The 22,736-nt window shown below is 33.8% G+C and overlaps 1 protein-coding gene across 2 annotated transcripts; it reads left to right on the forward strand.

Moving 5' to 3' along the window:
- Window positions 1-969: 969 nt before the first annotated feature.
- On the forward strand, window positions 970-21,948 carry LOC121368262 (pescadillo homolog). Of its 2 annotated transcripts, XM_041492918.1 has the most exons (18): window positions 970-1,093; window positions 7,822-7,901; window positions 9,110-9,263; window positions 9,762-9,871; window positions 9,985-10,112; window positions 10,776-10,819; window positions 11,561-11,650; window positions 12,752-12,868; window positions 14,622-14,693; window positions 15,384-15,470; window positions 15,971-16,104; window positions 16,474-16,599; window positions 16,949-17,133; window positions 17,999-18,130; window positions 19,095-19,144; window positions 20,411-20,587; window positions 21,095-21,194; window positions 21,244-21,948. In XM_041492918.1, exons 1-17 carry the CDS (start codon window positions 1,073-1,075, stop codon window positions 21,164-21,166), a joined length of 1,779 nt encoding a protein of 592 aa, XP_041348852.1. In that variant the 5' UTR covers window positions 970-1,072; the 3' UTR covers window positions 21,167-21,194; window positions 21,244-21,948. The 2 variants fall into 2 exon arrangements, with proteins under 2 accessions (XP_041348852.1, XP_041348851.1); XM_041492917.1 differs by having other exon boundaries at window positions 21,095-21,948.
- The last annotated feature ends 788 nt before the right edge of the window (window positions 21,949-22,736 follow it).

Consider the following 22,736-nt stretch of genomic DNA (forward strand, 5'->3'; position numbering starts at 1 on the left):
ATTTAATCAGTCGTTTATAGAAACTAAACAGTAAATTTAAACTGATTATAATATAAATTATATTATTTCGTTTAAACACTTAATATTCGTGGTACTTCCCAGTGGGTGAGTGCACGGGAGTGCACGTAGGACCACCCCCTGAATATACGCCTCTATGAACATACTATTATCGACAATTTGCTATTAGTTCAGTTTTAATTTACAAATACGTATCGAACTTCAAGGGGAGAGGTCAGTACTAATTGATATGGAGATGAAGATCAAACACAAACAGTAGCGCTACGTTTTCACCTGCCGGTTACCATTATTGGATTCTACCGTAATATGAACATTTATAAATATAGTCCGTTTGCGTAGAAGGATGCTGATTAATTGGCATGTAACTGTAATAAATAATGGTAAATCAAATGTAAAAAAACCCCATATGATTTAAGTTCATACCAACTCAAACACACACACACACACACACACACACACACACACACACACACACACATCAAGTTGCATAAAGTAAATATCATTTTCAATACACATAATAATAATAATAATACAGGGATGAAGACAGATTGCTTTGCCAGCCTAGGTGGATGTATTGTTACTATAATCGATATGCAGGACACAGAGACCTACTGCAAAAATACACGTGCACTCGTTTTTATTTATCTGTTCCAGCACTTGCCTTCACCACTCTACCAAAGGAAACTGAACATAAGCATGCAATTTGACGGTCATTTGTTAAGATACTATGTAAAGTTTTATATTGGGTTGATATGGTTGCAAACGGTATACAGTATTTAATTAAATTATTTAGATGCAATTATTTGTGGTCAAAGTATAACCTTTGCACTTCACAAGAAAAATAAATGTATATTTTTGGTGATTGTATAACTTGAGTCAACCTCTCCTTTAAAAGCAATTCACAAACTCTAACCATATTTGGGTGCGATATAACTTATAGGTGGAAAACCCGCATCAGGTCCGCCTGAGTTATACCCCTTGCTAAAACTTAAAAGCACGTGTGTGAAAGCAGTTTGTTTTGGTTTTGCCGTAGATTTCTGTTATAAAAAAACAGATGGGGAGAAGAAAGAAAAAGGTAAGTAGACAATCAAGTTTTGTGTGGCTACGGAAATACAATTGAAATATGATGATAGTGGAAACTAATATGTGGTATTCGCATATTTTCTCGTGTAGGCGATGCGCCAATTCCAGATCACTTCACCAAAAACTGAGAATGCTATCAACATGTGCGTGTATAAAATAAAGGAAAATGGGCATACTATCCGCCCGGTTCCCCTCCCCCACTTCATTCATTCATCCCATATATAAGCCCCATAAAAAAATATATAATTTGTATTTATAATAAAATTTGTATACATGATTAAGTTAATTATTTTTATGATTTAATAATTATTTTACTTCCAAATAATATGTAATAATTAAACAATGGCAAAGTTGTTACTTTACAAGTTCAAAATTACAATAGTATTATTGTCATATTTGAAATAATGAAATGCTTTTGTTTTTACAGATTGCAAAATTAAATGATGTTGCCCTTCCTTACCGGTTGAATACAGGCAACAAAAAATAGCAATAATAAAATATAGCCATCCTCAGACCTTGACATCTAGGGGGAGCAATATCTCTACTTACCCATCACACCTGAGATTAGTTTCAAAGAGAATAATATATAGTTTCCTTTGGCATGTGAATTTATATACATGTAGTAACAATATGGTAATATTTTAAATTGCCCCCATAAACTACATTATGGAGCAAATAATCAGTTCCCTCAGTTATTTTTATGTCGAGGTCTACAACCTAATAAAACATAAGTGTTACCACATCGAACAAACATGCAAATGTTTTAATAATAGGGTTTAACCTGGTATATTTAGTAATAAAACAAAAAAACTTACCTGAGTAAATAATGGTTAATATATATATGTATAATATTGGTGTTGTTTTATATCTAGTCACAATGGATATTGCAGATATTTTCTTGTTCAGTCTTGTGCTGTATTGGAATTGTTATTGCAGTTCAATTTAAGTAATATCTACAAAACTAATTTTTAATAGTATACAGCTGGAGAAAGGAGGCAAATATGGTTGTTAATAAACTGATCTATATCGGTATGCCTTCTACTAGACTACACATATTTAACCTAAGTTGCTTTTAACCCGGGTTAAATTACCTCATGTAGATGCACTTATGTAGCATATTCAAAGAAAATATATGAATGAGATAGTTAAATGCTATATTCTCCATGTCAAACTGTTTTCAAAATGGAAAACAAATATCAGATATGGCAGTTGACCATTCATTTTATTGCAGGTAATTTCTAAAGCAGATTACACATCCAAACACACACACACACACATACACACACACACACTGAACTGTAGAATACCATGAAACTACATATCTATGTAAAAAGGTAAGTCCTCTAACTTGAACAAGTAAAATTTACAAATGTACCACAACCACCAAATTACATTGATCCACAATAGAATAGATTTTTATGTATTTTTAGATTTATGTATATGTATGTGTAGTGTTTTCCCCATGCTTGTTTTAGCACAGTGCAGCACCATGCCTCAATAGTCTAGCACCATCTTGCCTTAATCAGCACCATGCTGCCCTGAGATTAAATAAGCCTTTTTCACTAATTAATTCTAAAATTGCCTTTATAAAATGCCAAAAAAGGTATTATTAATTAATAAAATATGCCTTTTACATCTTTTGCCATTCATTTATTAAAGCAAGCACATAAATTAAATTGATGTTTATTTCAATTAATTTTTGTGTATTTTTAATGAAAAAAAGTACCCCGAAAATGGTGAAAATGCCCCAAAAGTGGTCTACCATGCCTTGACAAATTTCTAGGGAAATCACTGTGTGTATATATATATGTATGTATATATATATATATATATATAGTATGTATGTATATGTATACATATACATATACAGATAAATACATGTATATACACACACACACACACTGATTTCCCTAGAAATTTGGCATATATATATATTTATATACGTATATATATATATATATATATATATATATATATATATATATATATATATATATATATACTGAAACGGGTGCACACACATTATTTACCCTCTGCACCAAAGTAAATACTAAACACGGGGGGGGGGGGGGGGAGATGAACGACCTATATTTTCTTACTGCAGGCCTGCTACAGACACATTTGCCAAAAATTTTTTTAAGTTTAAACAAGAATTTAGGCCTATGTTATAATTATTATATGTGTGTAATTTAGCAGTATAAACTTTTATTTTAAAATTAAAAAATAAATAAATAAGATGTAGTAGCTGTGGTATGGCACAATAAATACAAGTATTGACAATATCCAAGCAAGTAAGATTAAATGAAAAATAAAGACCACACAAATGTAATGATAAAGGAATATACTCTTTATTCAAAAACTGGATGCATCGTTTTGTTGGGGGGGGGGGGGGGGGGGGGGGGGGGGGGGGGGGGGGGTCATGGAAGGCGATGGAATTGTGTATTTTATTTACAGTATAATGTGGGATTTTTATCACTGCACATGCTTTAACCATTTTGTTTGCTAAATTAATCTCTGTTGGTGTCAACATTAAAGTCAACGTAGTCACATTCTGTGAGGGAAGCCATGGAATTCCATCAGGTTTGTCGTTTTAATGACCCTACCCACAAGCGGCGCCTAGTCTCTTCTTTCGGAAATTTGTCAAACGATATTTTTTTGTGTTAGGCATCGTGACCGTTAACTGTTGTAAATGATCGACCAAAGTTGCCTCATTTCACTATCAAACCATACGTAACTAAGGAGAAGCTTCACCGCGTCACGTGATAAACAATGGCGGCCAGGGGTCGAAGTACCCGTATGTTTGGTTCCGAGAATACGGTATACCCAGACCACCAACACATACTGTCACTTTAACAAATGGGCATGAGTTCAACCTGTAACACCCCCCCCCCCCCCCCCCCCCTTCAATGGTTAAGGTAGTTTTAGGGATAGGGTTAGTCTAAAGTACCTTTGATATAGATAATAGAGGAGTACGGGTCGAACTCTTTCCAACAAATGAAAAACGCATAATTTTAGTGTTAATAAAAAAAATGTGATTGTTCCCGCTAACTGGGGGCGGCCATTTTCTTTTCTTTTCGAGGCTTCCGGTACTATAGCTTGGGATGAAGTGACGTCAGGTCCTGACCAACTCCTGTATGCACAGTGTAAACAAAAGCAGTAATTTACGACACAGCGCTTCTCTTTGATTAACCTGACTTGTAAAACAACATAAAATGATAAATGATGTGACAACATAATAAACTATTTAACTAAATATATTTCAAGTTGCATTAACGGAACGAAATGGGGTTATAATATTTTCTCTGTTAAATAATCAAAAGGAAAAATTTACATTATTAGGCCTAGAGCAAAAACAACAACCCACAATGAGTGATAATTTTCTTTTCTTTGGGACTATGTTCTATGATTTTTTGATGGGGAAAGTCTACTTAATCAATAGTTTTACAGAACTATTTACAGTAATAAACCATGTCCATTATTATTTTAGGGATGACAGGTAATATTGCACATACCTGTATGTAGTGATTTCCCTAGAAATTTGGCAAGGCATGGTAGACCAAACATTTTTAGGGCATTTTCACCAATTTCGGAGCACTTGTGTTTCATTAAAAATACACAAAAATTAATTAAAATAAACATTAATGTAATTTATATGCTTGCTTTAATAAATGAATGGCCAAAAGATATAAAAGGCATATTTTATTAATTAATATTACCTTTTTGGGTGTTTTATAAAGACAATTTTAAAATTAATTAGTGAAAACGGCTTGTTTAATCTCAGGGCAGCATGGTACTGATTAAGGCAAGATGGTGCTAAACTATTGAGGCATGGTGCTGCACCATGCTAAAACAAGCTATGGAAAACACTACCTTTATGTATTTTTGTGTCTAGACAGCATCAATTAATTGGCTCGTCTGGTTACCAGTCAAATACATACCAGCCAATCAGGAATCACAGGTTGAGACACCTAACAGCATAGACCAATTAACTAAGAAAACACTCCATGTATCATTTCAGTACATAGGTTAATCATCATCATAATAAGTTAATGCATGCACAAAACAAGGTATAATTATTTCGACTACTTGTGTAGCCAATTTGACAATGGTGGTTTATTTTGTATTGAAAAATAATGTATACTTATTGCTGGCTTACTGGGATGTATATTATTACAGAACATTGCAATGCATGCCTATTTTATCATCCTGCAAAAACAAGGTAGATTTGTTTCTCTAGTTCCTGACGTTACGCGTTAAGTATTACATAACCACCAGCTCGCCAGAGGGCATATTCACTGGAATGGAACAAAATGGCTTTGCCTGTTATATATAATAGCCGTCACATTTAACCGTTTTATTTATTAAATATTATAATATATTTGTTGATATTAAACAATAATGTGCATTAGAAATCGTTGAATATATATATATATCAATCCAAAAGCCTTGCTTAAGCATTCGTTTAACATCTAGTCATTCCACTGTGACTGACACAAAAATATGCGTCGTTTGGCTAGAAGTGGATTTTGGTATGGACTCGCCTTTAGAATTTTTTTTTTCCATTTCGGACAAGCTGGGCTAAAATGGCAAATTTGGAAAACTAAAAGTACATTTTTTCTCTATCTCCATGGTTACAGTTTTCAGTGTTTCTTCTATAACCAAAACCGAACAGATTTCAGTTAACCACACATCACTATGATGAATATAAATCTGAACATTCACTGTGACTGTCAATAAATGTTTTTGTCACCAGGCGGGCAACCTGGGACAGGGGTCTTACTTGCCTTTCAGTATTTTCAGTCGCCAGAGGCGATTGAGTGACCGTTAAGTTCGAACCCTGCAGTTTGTCATTACATTATGTCAAATCGCATATATTCCAATCACTTCATGTGAAAAATAAGCAATATGAATGTATAATGATTTAATTTTAATAAACAAAAGTTGCCTCATCCAAACAAGAAAATGTCTTAAATTTTAAATTATGTTATATTAGGGGTGCAACGATACGGTCAAAACCGTATTGCGATATAAGAAACCGTATTGCAATATACGTGTGTAGTTGATATTCTTTAAATTTAATATTTATGGGTTGTTAAACTTGTTTTTTTTTAATGAAAGCAGAAGGCATAAACTTTTAAATTATCTTTATCAAGTTTCAGCTGTCGGACTAAATGTTTTATGGCATATTTAAATTTTTTAACACAATACTAGTGTACTAGAACACCGGTGTGACAGTGTCAAACTATTTATAAATTGTAACATTCGGAAATCCTTACTATCAGGCTTTTCCGTTGCTGCTCGCTTGACACAGAAATTTACGTATCGAGTTGCAGTGTTTCGGCAGATCGACTGAACCAGAGGTTATTGGCCGAGGTGTTTTGAACAATCGGCCGAAGTATTCCGAGTTCAGGGAAATACAGCAAAGTGTGATTCTCACTTGTTTGTTTATTTCTTTGAAGATAATAGCCGTATTCCAATGTAAGTGCACAATGAATAATAATGTATAAGTAACAAAACATTTATTTGTTAATTATTGTTAAAAGTGGTTATTTTTATTGGACTTTTTTTTTTACACGTTTTGTTTAGAAGTTTAAAACCAAATATAACCGACCTATCACTTCGTATGCCAACAAGTAAGCAGACTATGCTTGACGTGATTGTTACAATTCCTTTTATCACCAATTAATAAAATGATGGGGTTTTTGTTTGTTTGTTTGCCTGTTTCAAGTCAAATAAGATACAAGAAAAAAATAGCGTGTATAAAATTGCGATATGCAAAACTGTACTGCAGTTTGTATCGAGCTGATCGATTATCGCGGCATACCGGTTTATCGTTACAGCACTATGTTATATGAAGATTTAAGTACATGTACTGTATCTGTTAAGAGGAAAAATGTTGCTTTGATTTCACTGAATCACCACTTGAAGTTAAGCTTGTGGTATATTGTTATATAATTGTGCTGTAGCCTGGTGGACTAGTAGAAATTCTGGTGGACTGATAAAGTTTGGTTGGTACTGGTGATATATTTTACATTTCTGCACCCCTGACACAGAGACAAAGATGTTTTTTGGACATTACAAACATGGATGATAATGAGATGAATGGAGAAGCCGTAGTATTTCCATTTCGGTATGGGACTACTTGACACTTGCTGTCAGTTGAGCTATCACCCAAGCCCAGAGTACACGGAACCTGCAGTGCATGCCATGTAATCATCCCCCATGTGGGGTCATACACTCGGGGGAGATACTCATAATTGCACCCGTGAAACTTGATGTATGTGGTGTTACAGCTACCCATTGTGCCTAGCAGTGTACTCACTCTGGGTTGGAGCCGGTACTGGCATGAAAAATCCTCCATTCACACAGTAAGTTCGTATGGAAATTTCTTCATTCTATTTGTCAAAGTGAGTAGTGGAAATCACATGCATCGTTAGCCGTGTGAAAAATAAAAACTAAAGGATGTAAGTTTATTATTCCATGAAGGACTAACTAACAACTGAGGTGCAAATTAATACAGAGGAGGACAACATGGCACCCTAGTTTTGACATACTGTGAATTTGGTACAACTTAGCATAGTTGGGGGGGGGGGGGGGGGGGGGTTAAACCTTGATTTATTAAAGCTTTGTTGCATTTTTGATAAATTACATTAATTAGTAAGGGATGTCAACTGATGGTGAGTGAAGATTGAGCCTTTAATTTTATTTATTTTCTTCTAGTATGAGAGTGGGACTGCCACAGCTTATATTTCAAGAAATCAGGCTATCAAGAAGTTACAGCTCACTTTGCAGGATTTTAGGTAAGTGTGTGAACCAGTATATAGCAAGACATTTCACTACAAATAATTAGTGCCAGTGATTTTGGTTCAAATGTGTAACATGTTTGATTTGAGTGTGTGTTGGAACTCTGATTTGGGTTTACTGAGAAGTTCGGTTAACAAAACAATCCGAATTGTGTCTTGTGTTTGTGTCAGAAATACTCTCCAGTAGTATGAAATAAGAATTTTTTTTTAGAAATAAGAAATATATATATCAATTTAGTTGAAAAGTTGTACTCAGTATAGTCATTTCCCTAGAAATTTGGAAAGGCATGGTAGACCAAACACTTTTGGGGCATTTTCACCATTTTCAGGGCACTTGTTTTTCCATTAAAAATACACAAAAATTAATTGAAATAAACATTAATGTAATTTATGTGCTTGCTTTAATAAATGAATGGCAAAAGACATAAAAGGCATATTTTAATAATTAATAATACCTTTTTGGTTGTTTTATAAAGGCAATTTTAGAATTAATTACTGAAAAAGGCTGGTTTAATCTCAGGGCAGCATGGTGCTGATTGAGGCAAAATGGTGCTAGACTATTGAGGCATGGTGCTGCACCATGCTAAAACAAGCTAGGGAAAACACTACAATATAATAATCAACGGAAACAAAATTTCCATGAAATTCAAAGGCCTGGTGATGGCATTTTATGTTTGCTTTGCATTTATTCACTGACATAATAATTATTAATTACTGTAAATCATAAAATATTACCAATCTTAAACTTTAGTGAAATCCAAATAAGTGACATATTAGTGACCTAGAACCTTCGTGAGGTCATCATATCAGAAACTTAAAAAAAGAAGCTTAAATTGTAGGTTTATCTGAAATAATGTTTTTGACGATTCTTGCGGCTTAGAGACATCTTGAATTGAGTAGAAAGTTGCAGTAATGTGCATCCTAACTAACTACATGTACTGTTATTCTTTTGGTTTAATCAATAGTATGTAACCATTGTTCTGCCTTCAGTTCATCACAGACAAAACAATTGCACAAATGTTTTTTGGAACAGACTGTTGTATGTCTCTTTAAATGTAGTGTCATGAAATATTAGCGTTTTGTATGCTCACTAACATTTCCTCATTTACAGTATACACATCGTGCTTACTCTACATGTTTCACCATTAAAAGTTTTATAATGAATAGCGCAGTTGTTGAAATAAAGGTGTGACCTTTTGTTTCAGACGATTATGCATCTTGAAGGGTATTTATCCACATGAACCCAAGCACAAGAAGAAAGCTAACAAAGGAAGCACAGCTCCAAAGACTTTTTATTTCTACAAAGACATTCAGTTCCTTGCTAATGAACCAATCATTAACAAGTTCCGTGAATTCAAGGTATATCTTGTTGGATTGATTTTAGGCAGTTAACGATACCCATTTGATAGTGATAATAATAGAAAATGTGCCATGGTTTTGTGTTGTCTATATTTGTAGAGTAACCAGAGGGTACCACATCTTCAGTATTTTAAAAACTTACAGAAACCCAGTTATTTTTCTACAAAATATCAATTAGCATAGAAAATTAGTTTGCCAAATTAAAACAAAATGGTCATATTTGGTAAAACTGCAAGTTTTTTCCTTATATTATACAAAGGTTTTTCTCTAAGTGTATTGGTCAGAGATTTGCTAAAGCTATGAAAGTTTCTAATGAACATTACAGTAATGTCATATTATTCCTACATTATAGGCTTGATTAAAAATATACACTAAAATGTCAAATAGTTAAATTGTAAAAGATTTCTTCAGTTAATCATGACTTATGATCACAAGAAGTTTTCGTCTGGGTTTTTTGTTTGTTTTGTGTGTGACATATTTTCTTTGTTTCATCGACAGCACTTTGTGAGGAGACTTAAAAAAGCCATTGCAAAGAAAAACTCCAATGCTGTATCCAGAATCCGTTCAAACAAACCCAAGTACAAACTGGATCACATTGTTAAGGAAAGGTGAGTATTCTTTTGTCACATTGTTTTTCACAGCTGATTATTTAATATTTAGGTATGATCCATGTAAATGACATCAAGTTAAATCTTGTCATAGCTCATTGTTTCTGTTTCAGATATCCGTCATTTGTGGATGCCGTACGTGATGCTGATGACTGCTTGTCGATGTGTGCTCTGTTTGCTACATTCCCCAAAACAAGCTGCACACACATAGAATTCATACATCTCTGCAAGAGACTCATAGGTTGTTATCTCTTATAATTTTATATGTTTTTTTAATCTATTAACAAGCTGATTTTGGATCTAACTTCCACTGTAATTTAAGCATATGTTTTGGTGTACTTGAAAGAATCTTCCTTGCACATGGTCACTTAAGCACAAAATACATGTAGCTGAACATATCCAAACACCATCATTTGTATAACTTTTTTATTTCGTAAACATGAGGGAGTGTTGAAAATTATCAAAGACTTGCACAGTCCCTAAAATGATAGGTGACATTTTTGGTGTGTGGTAAGATATGTTGGTGTTTGCAGATATACAATACTAAGCACACTACATCTGTGGAGAGGTGGTTTGAGGGTCAGTGAGCTGTCTTCTGTTGGTAGGACATTGCAGACTTGCCCAAGAGTTGGAACAAATGCATTGATGTAAATGGGGATTATGTAGGAAAATAACATCAAATGAAACTTTTGTGAACTTTGTCACTATAAAGCTCAGTATCTTTTGACGTGCCTCATACATGTATGTATTAAATATTATATTTGGTTTGCTGTTTGTCATTATTTAATCTGGTGTGCAAACACTGGTATAAGGACAAAACCACTGTTTACTATTGTTTGACTAATGTTCAGTCAGCTTATAACCATTAGTGTTGTCTGAAAATGTTTTGCTTTTTTTTTTCCAGTTGAATTCATGCATTATGTGATAACATCCAAGTCTCTCAGAAAGGTATGTCAAGTTACAGTATTGTAAGATTTATAATATTTAAATGTAAGATTGCTGCAGTTATTTTATCATTTGTCAACTAGCATGGGTAGAAAACATGAAAATAATATAATAAACACTAGGTAACGTTTCAGATTTGTTACGAATTATTCTTATTTCTTTTTAATGTTATATGCAGTGGCTTAAGCGAAATAGTAGTAACAGGGGACAATATTTCAAAATCTTAGGTAACTGGAAATCAGTTCACGTGCGTTTTACTTAGGTAACCGATTGTTCGGTTACGTGAATATAGTTCTCGTAACCGATGAGTTAGGCCTATCTAATTCAAAAACACTTGAACTATGGTTCTGTGCTAAATTGGTGGTTCAAAAATATAAACTAATTTTCACTTTTATTACCTATATATGGTACTTTTAATTTTAGAATGTAAGTGTTCACCACATAACTGATTGGCAGTTTTCGTGATTTTAAAGTTGTGTAACCGACATGCGAACAGAACAACGGTTCTCTTGAAATATTGTGCCCTGTAGTAAACAGACTTTAGTACAGCAGATAAGAAATTCACATTTTGACATGATTTTTTACATTGTATTTATTGCATATGAAATGTTAGTTGTTTTGAACATGTTGGTTTAGCTTATTTTTAATATGACAGTTTTTAACGGCATGTTGAAATGATTGGTTTTTGTCTGATATCAGTGGGTGTTTCTTTATATTTGACATATGTATTTGTGTTTTGTTTAGGTTTTCATTTCTATAAAGGGTATTTATTACCAGGCAGATATTGCTGGTCAGACTGTCACATGGGTGTGTCCTCATAAACTGGGCTATCAGGTATGTTATATAATATATATCTATCACTGTGAATATATTCAGGTTTTTTTTTTATTCATAGGAATGTTTTGTTTTGTGTTCTTTTATCCATCTTTTGACAAATTAAACACGTTTCAAGTTATTAGACCCTTTTACTTCATCCTACACCTATGTAATTGTAATCATCTTAAACTAATACTGAGAAAGTAATAAAATAAATTGTTAACTAAAGAAGCAACCCTTGATTTACATCTTGGCTCATATGCAGTACATACTGCAAGTCAACAAAGACATTTTCTGCCTGGATAACCATTCCTTTGGCCACCTTCTAGGTTCAGCTAAAGTCAGAATAAACTTTGTGTAAAGTTAACAGGATCACATTTGTGCTTGTGTTTTGACTAAAGTTTCTCTGATTGTCTTTAACTCAACTCCCTTTGAAGGATGGCTTACAGGTGTGTAACTGCAAACTCTCATGATTTTATCCTTATATAAGAAAAGATAATTGAATTCTTTCATGGATGGCTTTTATGTTTGGTATACATTTTACAAAAAGGTAATGTTTCCACCACACTCCCCAATGTCAATAAATGGTGAACCATGTTTATTGTTGGAAATAATTTAAGTGAGTGAAGAAAACTTTTGTTGTTCAGTAATTATTTTGTCTGGTCTTACAGGCAGCAAGGTTTTGGAATGTATCACAAAATATTATGTAAGTGATAATGTAAGTAAAACTCCAAAACGTTTCTAGCACTTGTATGGAGTGATATATCTTTTCAAAACCCAATACATAAGATGTGAGACACTGTTGCTATGCTATTTTAGACTGACTTGTAATATAAATATGACTGGATGTGTTTGTTTATTATGATAGTGTGACAGTATTCTTGACATGGTATTGTGTTTCACGGAATTGTTAGTTGATAGATTAAACACAAATGGTTACACACTATTTTGTATTTTCCTTCTCGTGTTTCTTGTACATATAGTACAATACTAAGTAATTCTGATCATGTTTATGTGAAAATATAAAGTTTTGGAATTCACATCCAGTGTTTAGAATAGCTGTAGGTGAAGAGTATGTAGTTATGTTTTATTTATGCTAATGCCATTTACATGTTGCAGCATCCTACTGATGTAGATTACAAGATTATGCAGACATTTGTTGAGTTTTACACAACATTCTTGGGATTTATCAACTTTCGGCTCTACACATCAATAAATCTTCAGTATCCTCCAAAAGTATGTGCTTTCATTTCTGTGTATTAAATGTAAATTTGTATGTTTTGTTTGTAGTTTTAATATATTGATTAGAAGGTGATTGCAGAAGGTAATATTTATTGTTAATAAGAAAAGAGGGCTAGGCCATCAAACTTAAAGTTAATAGGTACCAGGTTTGTATTCCAATACCAATTCCCACCTATAGTGACTTTCAGTGACTCAGTAAGAGAGATGTAAGGTTGCTACATTGCCTTCTCTTTCACTCACAACTAACCATTAACCAGTGTCCAGGACAGACAGTCACTACACCACCTTCTCTCTCACTCACAACTAACCATTAACCAGTGTCCAGGACAGACAGTCACTACACCGCCTTCTCTCTCACTCACAACTAACCATTAACCAGTGTCCAGGACAGACAGTCACTACACCGCCTTCTCTCTCACTCACAACTAACCATTAACCAGTGTCCAGGACAGACAGTCACTACACCACCTTCCCTCTCACTCACAACTAACCATTAACCAGTGTCCAGGACAGACGGTCACTACACCGCCTTCTCTCTCACTAACCATTAACCAGTGTCCAGGACAGACAGTCACTACACCGCCTTCTCTCTCACTCACAACTAACTATTAACCAGTGTCCAGGACAGACAGTCACTACACCACCTTCTCTCTCACTCACAACTAACCATTAACCAGTGTCCAGGACAGACAGTCACTACACCATCTTCTCTCTCACTCACAACTAACCATTAACCAGTGTCCAGGACAGACAGTCACTACACCGCCTTCTCTCTCACTCACAACTAACCATTAACCAGTGTCCAGGACAGACAGTCACTACATCGCCTTCTCTCTCACTCACAACTAACCATTAACCAGTGTCCAGGCCAGACAGTCACTACACCACCTTCTCTCTCACTCACGACTAACCATTAACCAGTGTCCAGGACAGACGGTCACTACACCGCCTCTCACTAACCATTAACCAGTGTCCAGGACAGACAGTCACTACACCGCCTTCTCTCTCACTCACAATTAACCAGTGTCCAGGACAGACAGTCACTACACCGCCTTCTCTCTCACTCACAGTTAACCAGTGTCCAGGACAGACAGTCACTACACCGCCTTCTCTCTCACTCACAATTAACCAGTGTCCAGGACAGACATTCACTACACCACCTTCTCTCTCACTCACAATTAACCAGTGTCCAGGACAGACAGTCCAGAAAGTTGAGCTGCGTGCCCAGAACTCCTGAACATCACTAACGTTGTGACACGACACACAATATGTTCAATAGAATAGATATGGTTGTCAGTTTATATAATAATATGTTCAATAGAATAGATATGGTTGTCAGTTTATTATATACCAGAATTAATATTTTTAATTCAGTCTGACACTAACTGGTTCAGTGGCCAATTAATTAAAGAAAATGTATGTGTGATATTATACAGTAAAGGTTTTGGACAGCAATTTTATCTCACAATATCTGAACATTGAAATGCATGGAGATCAGTGGAGGTTATTGTGGTTATTATTAATGGTAAAAATAAACATGGCAAAAGAGGTGTTTGATTGTTCAGGGAATAGTCAACATGAGTTTTATCAAAATTAGTCTAGCACTCATGTGTCTCTCAACATTACTAAAATGTAATGGACAGATTTTCAATGATTTAGTAGTGCAAACGTATTTATTTTAATTGTAACTTAATATTTTTATGTGAAAGTAAATAAATTACATTAATCAGTACAAGTTTGGTTTTAGCTTGCCCTAAATGAACATGAGCTTCCTGATAAGACAAAGGATCTGTGTCTGGAACAAGAACAACTTGAAGAGGTGAGGTTGTGTTATTTTACCACGCACTATAAAGTCTGTAACAAAACAGGCATTTTATCCTTAATCACACAGCATGTTACTTCTCAGTACAGTGGCAAATTTTCATAGATATATACTGGCCAGTACACAAAAATTACTTAAATGATATGTGATCTGTATTTAAAGGTGTGGTCACACAGACGGATTACCTGCTTTATGGCCAAACAAAATATTGTCATTTTTATTTGCTCACAGAAGTTTATTCAACTACATGTATTTACAGTAATCTTATTTGGCATGTTATTTATATTTTTAGACAGCTGAATTATAGTCAGTGCAGCAAATTACTGCTTGTAGTCATCTTGTTTTTGTTTGGTTTGTTCTTGGTTCATTTCACATATTGTACTGTACTACATAATATAAATTACCTGTAATACTGTGTCTTAATGAAAACAGTTCTGAATTTTACTGTAATAATTGAAAAATGTAGTTGACTTCCAGTCTTTATTCCAGCCAGTGGTATGTGCTATCCTGTCTATGGGATGGTGCATGTAAAAGATCCCTTGCTGCTAATTGAAAAGAGTAGCCCATGAAGCGGCGACAGTGGGTTTCCTCTCTATATATCTGTGTGGTCCGACGCCATATATCCGTAATTAAAATGTGTTGAGTGCATTGGTTAAATAAAACATTTCCTTCCTTCCTTCCTTCCAGCGTTTATCTGCATTGTCACAAACTCTGAAAACTGTAGGTGATTCAGTTGAAGAGGAGCCACAAATAGATGTTTTTCTCTCCTCCGATGTAAGTATAAAACCAACGAAAAACTGTTATATGACATAGAGGGCACGTTATAATCCTTTGCATTTCTGGTGTGTTCAGGATAAAAGAAGAAAGTACAAGTCACATGACTGAAACTAGATAAGCGTGACGCTGGTGAAGGTTGAAGTCATTTAATCAATTGCAGGATTGAAGGGGTGGGAGGCATTTAACTTAATACTTAAAATGTTCCTTATTTCAACTTACTTGTGCGTATATTGAGCAAAACTATCTACTTTGACTTCTGGGTCATTTTGTCATGGTGGGTCACCTTACTCAACTGAAATAAAAAACATCTTGCACTTTCAAATTGTCTTGGATGTTTATAACAGAAGTATGTGAATAAATGTATCTATTTTTTTATTGTTGGATAGCTGCAGGCTGAAAATACGGGAAAAAACGAATACAAAAATAGAGCACTTAATTTTAGATGTAATAGACCTGCACTTACAATAGTTCTGTCATTTTCTTCTGTTGTTTTTCAGTCTGGTGATCCGGATGATTTAGAAAAAGCAAAGATTGATGCAGAAAATATAAAAAAGTTTCAGAATTTGTTCAAGAGTCTCAAGTTTTTCCTCAACCGTGAAGTGCCACGTGATGGGTTAACCTTCGTTATCAGGCATGTTTTCTTGAATACTTATTGCATAAACTGAATACTCATTGGTTCAATAATGGATGTGTTTTGAACATATAAATGAATTTGTTATCAGGCATGTTTTCTTGACATAAACTGTTCATTGTTTCAATAATGGAATTGTTTGATATTGGGAAGTTTGAAATCAAAGAAATATGTTGAGAGATTGTTTTTTGTTCTTTATACAAACTGTTAAATTTAAAACAATAAAAAACCCCAAATAATATATAAACAGTAATATAAGACAATTAAAAAAATAACAATAATATAAATATATAAACAATAATTATATAAATATATGAAGATTGCATTGTAATTATAACTGTGCTATTATCACACATTTCTTTTTATCAGATCATTTGGTGGAGAGGTTTCCTGGGACAAAACTGTCTCTGTTGGCTACTCATTTCCCGAGACTGATGAAAGCATTACACACCAGATTGTAGATCGTCCAATGATGGAGAAGCAGTATTTGTCAAGGTATGAGAATGTTATGTTCAGTGATGAGCTTCCTAGCCCAGCGTATTAGTGTCCTCTGTTGTATTCTTTCTAGGCCTATAGTTTTATTAAACCTTACTTAAGGATTTTTAATTTTAGCATGCATATAGAAATAAAAAAATTATTAATGTTCAAATATCAGCATTAAAATAAAATTTTGTCCACTGACTGATTTTCTTCTTGTCCTTTTCTAGATTATAAGAAGTGATATCTCCTACGAGAATATTGCAGGAGATATCACAAATTATAGTGCCTAGAAAAGCATTTAATGGATCATAAATATGTACATGTTAATATGTTGACAAAACGTTATACGTAAATTTTGTTTCAGATATTATGTGCAGCCTCAGTGGGTATTTGACTCTGTTAACGCACGGATGTTGCAGCCAGTGGAAGACTATTTCCCTGGTGTGGTTTTACCTCCGCACTTGTCACCATTCGTGGAAGAGCAGGAAGGTGATTACATTCCTCCTGAGAAGCAGCAGATCATCAGAAAACAGAAGGGATTAGATTCAGGTAATTTTATATTTCAGCATACATAACGTTAATTGCTTTTAATTCTCAACGCTGGTTATATATTAGTAAGATAATCATATATTTCAGTCATTTATAAAACAAATTTTGCTTTTCATAAGATAAAAGCTTGACTCAAAGAATTATGTGTGGGTTGGCCTAATAAGAATAAGACTTCATACTTATTTATGAATTGGTTTAAAAACTGTTGACATGACAACAGTATCATGTTTTTAGAAAATTACTTTGGGATTTTATACTGAAAAGTCATGTTTGTTTACATGCATCATATAAAATTTGTTAAGCAAGATTTTTTATGGGTCGGGCTACTTGTAATAGTTTCTCATGAACTGAGGTTTTGACATAGTTTTAATACTGTATATGACAAAAACCTTTCTGTTTAAATGTTTGATTGCGTTAATGAAAAATTAGCCAATTAAGAAACAGAAAATGAAATGATAACGGTGATATTACGAAAAAAGAAATAAATATGTAGTCCTGAGTCCTGGTTCACAGATAGCAATAACACGTTTCACACCTCCATATAAAACACAAATGTACTGGTGCAAACAGGTAGCTTGGAATCCTAATAAAATAGTTTTCAACTCCTCTTGCAAGATAACTAGTTAATGAGGTAGGATATTGTATTTATCCTACATCTTGCACAATTCTTCTCTGTATTTATCACTTTATCACTAACATTTTAGCAGTTTAATGTCATCTGTTCTTAATTTACTGTACCTTATTCTCTTATACATGTGGATATTTTGTGTTACTTATTTATTTAGATTTTCATTTAGTATATTTAAATGGGACTCAAGGATTATTATTCTGTAACCAAAGAGTAAAGTAATTTTATGCTGTGTAGGACTGGGTGAAGAAGAAGAAGAAGAGAGTGAAGAAGAAGAGAGTGAGGCGGATGGCGAGGATGTTGAGAGTGAGGTGGATGAAGAGCAGAGTGAGGAGGAAAGTGAGGAGGAAGAAGAAGAGGAGGAAATGAGTAAGTGACAAGTGCCTCAGATAGTGTTACTTACAATACTCTTTGTATGTATGTATGTATGCCCACAAATGACTGTCAGGTCAGATGTCGGGAATTAACGTGCTTATATCAATTTAATGTTCAAGCACACTCGTTGCGAGCACGATTTCTGACTAGGGCCAGAAACTGTGCTCACAATAAATACTCTTTGAAAACACTGTTCTTATATTTACATTTCCGATGTGTTATTGAAGGACCTTTCATCACATCTTAACTTTTGTAATAAATGTTGTGCATATATTGATTGTAATTGTAGTCATGAGGTTTTAACTTTTATTCACACATTATCTGATTGCCATTGTTGTCAGTAATTTGGCTTTTGTGATAATTTTAGCACATCACATTTGGGTTCCATCCAAAGTGAAAAATAACATTAAGAAACCTAGTGTTTGTGAGAATTTATTTTTGTAAGGTTTGTATAGTAGGGATTTAGTTTTCTAGATTTATATATACAATTTTGCTGATGCTGGGGATTTTTGAAGCTGTGTTAGTGCTATGAAATTGTAAAACCATCGTCAACTATGATAGCACTACAGCACACGCCATGGTGATGTCATAACATACAATTTCAAAAACATGGACCCAGGAATCACTCCGTGGATTTTTTTTCACAGCTAGGTTTATTTTGAGTTGCACAATGTTCCACTATTCAGCTTCCAAAAATGGTATTTTTTTTCTGAATCAACTAAACTGAATGTCCTTTTTGCATGTTATGCATATTTATGTGTATTATGGACAATTCCTGTGCCTACTATGTTCATAACCTTAAATAAAAACACTTAGTCTAGTAACTGTTGTAGATCATATGAATAGACATCATGATGATAATTTTAATCCTCGAAAATGTATTGACATGAACAAGTCAATAATGCTTTAAATTTTGATGAAATGTTGTTGAACTTCATGATGGCATAATATTTTGCAGACACAAAGCATATTCACAAGAAAAGAAAACAAGTTGATGGATCTATTGAGGTACGTAGTAACATCATTTAATAGTGACTGGAAATGCTTTATGGAATGTGATTTGATGGTGGCCAGGCATTAGTTATGGATACAAAACAATCATGGGATTCCACAATTAATTATTTGCCATGTCGGTGCTTTTTATACGCCCATCTATGGGTCGTATTATGGTATGGCGGTGTGTCGCATACTATTACTAGGTCACTGTGACCCACTTTTCACAGTCTACTGCACATAACACTAAATCCCTGTCCGGACCATATCTTGAATACAGATGCATACAAGACCATCAAACCTCGCATGTAGGAACAACTTGGGATTGTGGTGTGTCCAAAACAAACTGTTCATCCATCCCATTGCAAACATTTCACATAATTACAATTGAATCATACCTGTAACATATTCATTAATATAGATATGGTTTTCCATCAAACTCCTGATGGACGTATCATGTACTTCACTAGTACTCTTTGTTTTATGGGCGTATCATGTACCTTATCGGTACTCTTCTTTTATGAGTGTATCATGTACCTCACTGGTATTCTAGTTTTATCAAACGTATCTGTGTGTATTGCTTAACTAATGAGAAAGTCCATATCAAAGATGCTTGCTGTTCTTTTTAAAGTTGGAATTTGATTGTATTGTTGTTTTCCCTGTATTAGAACAAGTACTTTACAATTTATATTCATGTGCCTTTCCAGGAATTTAGATTGCGCAGATTTTGCTGCAGTAAACACTGTGCTCAAAATATTTGGTTTGAAATGATTAGATCAAACTCCACTTCTGGTCTTTACTGTTTTGACTTTATCAGTATATTACTGCTGGCTTATAACACTGCTGGCAGTTACTGACACAAATAACCTCCATTTCAGTGGGGTGATTATAATATGAGTAAAAGGAGCATTTGTTCTCATTTTGACTGACCTCCAAAACTGAAAAACGTTTGTATATATATTATTATTATTTTCTTACAAAAATATAATTATTTATAGCTGTAATTTCATTGGACCCTTTCTGTATTTGGGCCTTTCTTGCTCCAACCAGTGCCACATGACTGGTATATTAAATGATGTGGTATGTGCTGTCCTGTCTGTAGGAATATATATAAAAAATCTCTTGGGGGAAAAATATAGTGGGTTTCCTACATGTCAGAATTACCAAATGTTTGATATCCAGTAGCCAATGGTTAATAATTCAATGTGCTTGTTAAATAAAACAAACTTCGACTTTTATTGTTGAATTTAAATATTCCACTATTTTCTATTACTTTAACAGCAACCAAAGAAAGCCAAAATGGCAGTTCATGCTGGGAAAGTTGAAATGGTTAACATTGGTCAAAAGCTACAGAGACAAGAGGCTGAAGAGAAGCGACTAGCTGAAATGATGATACCCAAGAAAAAGCGTCGATTGTATCAGAAAATAATGTATTCCAAGAAGAAGAGATCACAAGAGGTCTGTATAGGTTTATGTTAATTTTACACATGCGATGTTACTGTCACACAAATAACTATGTGACCAACATAATGGATGGATGTCAAATATTAAATCAGCAAGCTTAATTATATAATAGTCTGAATTCTACAATGGCAACAACTGTGAAACTGTTTACATTATATAATAGTCTGAATTCTACAATAGCAACAACTGTGAAACTGTTTACATTATATAATAGTCTGAATTCTACAAAGGCAACAACTCTTCACATTTGGCTCAATTTTTGTCAACAGCATTATTTATAAAAATCCATTTTGACCCTGAACTCGCTGTCAATACACAACAGCCACTGACAACTGAACTGGGACATTGATTTGTGAATTTAAAAATGACCCTTAAGAAATACAAAATGACTCAATTTATTTTGTTTTAAATTTGATTGTATAGGTTTTTGATATCATGTACTGTAGACCTCAAGAAATGTGCACTGATTGCTGTGCTGAAGGATATAAAATTAAATTTCAGGCAAGAAAACTTGAGGAAAAAAGAAAAGTTTTTGATGAAGAGAAGACGAGAAAGAAGAAGAGGAAATCTTGAGGTTGCTGCAGTTATAAATGACATGAAAATTTATACAGTAGCACAGATGTAAAATAGACTTATAAAATGACAAGAAAACTTATACTGTGGCACAGATGTAAAATAGACTGTTATAAAATGACATGAAAACTTATACTGTGGCATGTGAAATAGACTGCTTCACAAAACATACTTGCTTGCTGGACAAATGGTTAAGTTTTGTTCACATAATGCTGACATTGATTTGGGGAAGTGCAGGCAAAAATAATTAATCCATTGCCAGTCCAACCAAAGAGGACTATTAGTTTTGTTTCCATCTGTCCATCTGTCTGCCTGTTTCTCATATAGATTTTCAGACACTTTTTTTTGCAGTACGTCAAGACATTGAGCTGAAATTTTGTATACAGCTTATTAAATTAGAATTTTTTTTTCGGCCCGTGAGGGCTATGTATTGCTTCAAGTGTACTCTCAGAATGATGGTAACTTAGTTTAGAGGGTGAGTGGATGAGCATTCTAGGATGTAATTATTTTATCTTTTCCATAATTTTAATATTAATGATCAGGTACTGGAGCCAGTGTGTTTACAGAATATTAGTCCACAGCTGGAGATTAATCTATGTGGTGGACTGCATACATTAGTTGTTTTGGATACATACGTATTTTATATACAAAATGTGTATTGAGTAATTAGCAAGCTGAATATACATGGGTCTAAAAGTTGTGTTAATTTGCTATGAAGTAAAATGGTGTATCATTAATGTTAACAATTAAAAAGTTTTTAATAAAACATGTCATGAATATTACTTGCTATTTTCTTGTTTTTACTTAAGTCTTAATCCAAAGCCCAATAATAAAATTTGCCAGTTTAGATGAACCCAATTTAGCATTATACTTATGATTTAATAATCAGTTGTAAAATATTTTTAAAATTGACTTGAGGTACTAAATATTTTAATGCATATTAATTTGGAAGGATGCTTTTTTTTTCTCCAAAATACCCTTTCCTATGATTGTTTTGAAGTTTAGGTAGTGAAAATGTGTTTTTTGTGTGTGTTTTTTATACTTAGTGTAGTATCTTGTTTGAAATGTCATTCATTGAAAAACATGCCAAATAAAATTAGAATATTGATGGTGACTATAAGCAGAATTTCATAGTCACACTTATTTCTGTTAAGTGGTCAGCAAAAATCCAAATTGTTCCAAATACTCCCCAAAACCAAATATGGAAATAAAATGACAAAACATTGGAAAATTACATAATACCATATACGCAAATATTTTCTTGGCTACAATAATTTGCGATCGGGCTTCCATTTTACATTTTCGCGACTGTTCCCGATAATAAAGTCAAAATTACCCATATTTCATTTGCCACACTCTTCAATGACGATTTCACGCACACACTGGACATGTTACCATGCTGTCAGCAAGACGGCAATGTTTTATGTATGTCTCATAAGACATGTTATTGATGGAACACGCACATGCGATACAGAAAATTAAAAAACGTAAATATCAGAAGAAATGACTTTTGATTATTGATGGTACCCACAAACTTCCATTCAAGGTTACAAAGAAAAAAACTAAAAAG

This window comes from Gigantopelta aegis, chromosome 3, assembly GCF_016097555.1.
Source record: "Gigantopelta aegis isolate Gae_Host chromosome 3, Gae_host_genome, whole genome shotgun sequence".
NCBI lineage: Eukaryota > Metazoa > Mollusca > Gastropoda > Neomphalida > Peltospiridae > Gigantopelta > Gigantopelta aegis.

Coding starts and splice junctions, on each gene's coding strand:
- LOC121368262 (XM_041492917.1), top strand. CDS start 1,073: ATGGGGAGAAGAAAGAAAAAG. Junction 9,264..9,761: donor ACAAGTTCCGTGAATTCAAG/GTATATCTTGTT, acceptor TTTCATCGACAG/CACTTTGTGAGGAGACTTAA. Junction 18,131..19,094: donor AGAAGAAGAGGAGGAAATGA/GTAAGTGACAAG, acceptor AATATTTTGCAG/ACACAAAGCATATTCACAAG.